The 4,377-nt window shown below is 37.4% G+C and overlaps 1 protein-coding gene across 1 annotated transcript; it reads right to left on the bottom strand.

Annotated features, from left to right (window-relative positions):
* Positions 1 to 2,559: 2,559 nt before the first annotated feature.
* LOC122473627 (olfactory receptor 9K2-like) lies at positions 2,560 to 3,531 on the bottom strand. Its single transcript, XM_043564268.1, has one exon. It carries the CDS (start codon positions 3,499 to 3,501, stop codon positions 2,560 to 2,562), a length of 942 nt encoding a protein of 313 aa, XP_043420203.1. The 5' UTR covers positions 3,502 to 3,531.
* Between the last annotated feature and the right edge of the window lie 846 nt (positions 3,532 to 4,377).

The raw sequence follows: 4,377 nt of genomic DNA, 5'->3' as shown, positions 1-4,377 counted from the left end.
CGGTTAAGCGTTGGACTTCGGCTCAGGTCATGATCTCACTGTCCGTGAGTTCAAGCCCCACATCAGACTCTGTGCTGACAGTTCAGAGCCTGGAGCCTGTTTCGGATTCTGTGTCTCCCTCTCTCTCTGACCCTCCCCCACTCATGCTGTCTCTCTCTGTCTCAAAAATAAATAAACGTTAAAAAAAATTAAAAAAAATCAATTGCTTCATCACCTGAGCCACTCAGGTGCCCCAGTACTGTGTATTTTATGTGCAGCTTTTCAAATCAGCCTTTTTAGATTTACATTGGCATACTTCAAGTTTTCATCAATAATATGAATTGATTCAGCAGTTTCCCTGACTCCAGTCTTATTCCTTTTAAATATATCTTCCACGTAGCACTGCAGATTTTCACTTATTACCAACCACAGTCTTACCACTTGTATGTATTATTGGCATACACATTTCTGGATTATAATTCCCTGTGTAAGCTGTGACTCTCACACTAAATTGTAACTTCCCTAAAGAATGATTTTATTTAACATCCAGAGGGCCAACACACACAAGAAAAGATGTTCAACATCACTCATCATGAGGGAAATACAAATCAAAACCACAATGAGATACCACCTCACACCTGTCAGGATGGCTAAAATTAGTAACTCAGGAAGCAACAGATGTTGACGAGGATGTAGAGAAAGGGGAACACTTTTGCACTGTTAGTAGGAATGCAGACCGGTGCAGTCACTCTGGAAACAGTTTGGAGGTTCCTCAAAAACTTAATTATAGAGCTCGTCTGTGACCCAACAATTTCACTGCTAAGTATTTATTCAAAGGATACAAAAACGCTGATTTGAAGGGACACATGCACCCCCAAAATTTATAGCAGCACTACCAACAATAGCTAAATTATGGAAAGAGCCCAAATATCCATCAAATGACAAATGGATAAAGAAGAAGTGGTGTATATATACAATGGAATATTCCTTGGTGATCAAAAAAATGAAATTTTGCCATTTGCAATAAATAGCCTGGATGGAACTAGAGTGTATTATGCTAAGTGAAATAAGTCAAAGAAAGATGAATATCATATAATTTCACTCACATGTATAATTTAAGAAACAAAACAGATGAACACAGGGGAAGGGAAGGAAAAATAAGATAAAAAAAGAGGGGGAGGCAAACCATACGCGACCCTTAAATACAGAAAACAAACTGAGGGTTGCTGGAGGGGAGGTGGGTGGCGGGATGGGCTAAATGGTTCATGGGCATTAAAGAGAACACTTGTTGGGATGAGCACTGCATGTTATACGTAAGTGATGAATGACTGGATTCTACTCCTGAAATCATTAATACACTATATGTTAACTAACATAGATTAAAATTAAATTAAATTAAATTAACCATTAAAAAAATAAAAATAAAAACATCTTTAAAATTTTAAAATAAATAAATAAAAACAAAAACAAAAAATAAAAGCAAAGTATAAAAGACTGTATATGGTATGCTACTTTCCAGGTAAGAAGAACTTTTGAAAAGCCATTTATTTACGTGTGTACTTATTTATTTAACTATGCCAACATTTATCCAGGAAGGATAAATCAGAAAATTACTGAAAATGGTTTCTCATAAGGAGCTGGTGGCAACACCATGGAGAAGAAAGAGATAGCAGTGAGATTTCTCTTAATATATTTGTATACAGTTTTGACTTTTAACTATGTAAACACTTTACATTTTCAAAAATAAAATTAAATACATATATGCATCCCCCCAAAAGAATGACCTTATTGATACCTGAGCTTACCCCACGATGCGAACATATCAAATAAGTAATCAAGAAAATTAATCAAATAAATAAATATTCTAAAGCATAAAAGAGTGATTTTGGATCATACAGTATTTGATGACTACCTTCCTGCTATAATTTTCAAAAAGTATTTCATAGAATAATTAACACAAAAAATTATGAAGATCCAAATTGAGGAAGTGACTACTGAGAAATATTTGCAGTTCTCTTTGTCCCACTTGTTTCTTCATGTTAGTTGGGATCCAGCACCTAGAGGGCCTCAGAGCCTCTAACACATCAATAAACAATATTTCAAGTTAATATGTATTATGAAGATTACTTATTTTTTGTTTCTCCTTATTATACTTCTTCTCAATACATGACATATAAAATGCTGGTGAAAGTATTTTATAATACTTTTTTCACTTGTCAAACTGAATGTTTGATAACTGTTTAACAAGTACTGTTCGTACACTATAATAAAATATCAAAATCACATTTAACAGCAAGCTATAAAAATATAAAAGTCAATTCAGGAAATAAAATGTTATTTTAGATCAGTGGGAAGGTTCAACTTGAAAAATGCTGCCCTAATGTCCAGGACATTTCCGATATCAAGGACATTTTGGATTAACAATGTCCCTGAGCAAAAAAATGTAATATGTGGAACACACATCATCTTGAAAAAGCTGTGTTAATATTTTTATGATGTTCAGGAGATTAATTTTCATTAACGGTCACAAGAAAGATGAAAGAAATAGCCACAATACCTTCGATGGATGAGAAATAATAATCAAGGAATAGCATTTTTCATCTCTAAAAGTTTTTTTAGAGCCTCTTTGACATCTTTGTTTCTCAGAGAGTAAATCAAAGGATTCAACATGGGAGTGACTAAGGTATAGCATAAGGAGGTCACTTTACTCAGCTCAGGAAATCTGTCCGGAGTGAGATATGTAAAAAACACAGCACCGTACAGCACACTCACGACTCCTAGGTGAGAGCTACAAGTGGAGAACGCTTTCTTACGTCCCTCAGAGGAGCGTATCTTTAGTACTGTGGATACAATATACATATAGGACACAATAATGACAATTATTGTAGGCAAGGTAATGATGCTGGATAAAGAAAAAGAAATCATTCTATAGATGAAGAGGTCAGAACAAGATAGTCTCTGAAGTGGGCGAATATCACAGAAAAAGTGGTCAATGGCCCGAGAACCACAAAATGGCAAAGTAAATGTCGTGCTTGTCTGAAGAACTGAGCTGATGCAGCCGCATAAATAGGAACCGGCCACCAACTGAGTGCAGAGACGTGCTGACATCTGGACAGAGTAGAGGAGTGGGTTGCAGATGGCAATGAAGCGGTCATAGGCCATGGCTGCCAGGAGAAATCCCTCTGCCACCATGAAGAGGGCAAAAAGACAGAACTGGGTCACACAGCCTGCAAAAGAGATGGACTTGCCCTCAGACCAGAAGTTGATCATGGCCTTGGGTGCAATAACAGATGAATAGAAGAGATCAATGAAGGACAGGTTGCCTAGGAAGAAATACATCGGTGTGTTCAGCCGGGGATCAGTCATAATAATGGTCATCATGCCAACATTCCCTAGGAGGATCATGGCATACACAAGCAGAAAGATCAGGAAGAGGAGAATGTGGAGCTCGGAGCGGACCCTGAAGCCTACAAGGATGAAGTCAGTTACTTCCGAGTGATTGTCTGTTCCCCTGTCACCCATGGCAGAAACCTGCTGAGAGGCACAAGGCAAAACAAATGAACTCTGGATTTGATCCAAGCTCCAAATAATCTCTTACAATATTAGGATTTGTTAAGTTATTCTATAATCATTGTTCATTAACTTTATAAATTATTCTGACTTAAGTTTAAGCCAATTACAACCGATGATGAATCAAAAGGTTAGTTTTGGGGCTGTATTTCTATAGCATTGGAACTGTATTGAGACAGGGAAACCTAAGGGACCCCAAGAGAGAAAAAGCTGCTTTTTTTTCCTACTTCTATTCTTTCTAGGACCTGCAGCCCCACCCCACTTTCTACATGCTTTGTAATGCAAATAGCCTATACCCATCAAGTAAGGGACATGGAGGTAATGATTCTCTAGAAAAAATAACATCTAAGAAAAGATCAGTTGAAAAGGACCTTATAAATCTATCATATGCATATTCTAGGACACCAAGCTAGATATCTCCAAGTTAAGAGCCCCTGGTTCCAAGGAATAACACCTGGGCCCTCGTCTTTCTTCAAACCAGTTCCTGGTTGCCTGAGATGACACGTACATCAGACCACCATCTTCAATAAAAACCTCAGACCCAGAAAAAAGACAAAACTCATGCTTTTTTCCTTTTTAAGTCTCCTGGACACACTCTTTCCATCTCCCTCTCTCTCTCTCTGTCTGTCTCTGTCTCTCTGTCTCTCTGTGCCTCTGTCTCTGTCTCTGTCTCTGTCTCTCTAAATATATATATATATATATATATATATATCTTCTGTAAACTCTGCTTTCATATCCTGTTGGCTCATGTTTGATTTCCACCCTGTGTGAAGCCAAAAACCCTCTTAGCTGGTCCTATGAGACTCCTCTCAACTCCAGGTCCTCTGA

The sequence above is a fragment of the Prionailurus bengalensis genome, chromosome B4, assembly GCF_016509475.1.
Source record: "Prionailurus bengalensis isolate Pbe53 chromosome B4, Fcat_Pben_1.1_paternal_pri, whole genome shotgun sequence".
Taxonomy (NCBI): domain Eukaryota; kingdom Metazoa; phylum Chordata; class Mammalia; order Carnivora; family Felidae; genus Prionailurus; species Prionailurus bengalensis.
Note: the sequence above shows the minus strand (reverse complement) of the source record. Positions and strands in the feature narration are given on the sequence as shown.

Bases quoted from the DNA above. Each gene is read 5' to 3' on its own strand.
- LOC122473627 (XM_043564268.1), bottom strand. From the start codon at position 3,501: ATGGGTGACAGGGGAACAGACAATCACTCGGAAGTAACTGACTTCATC.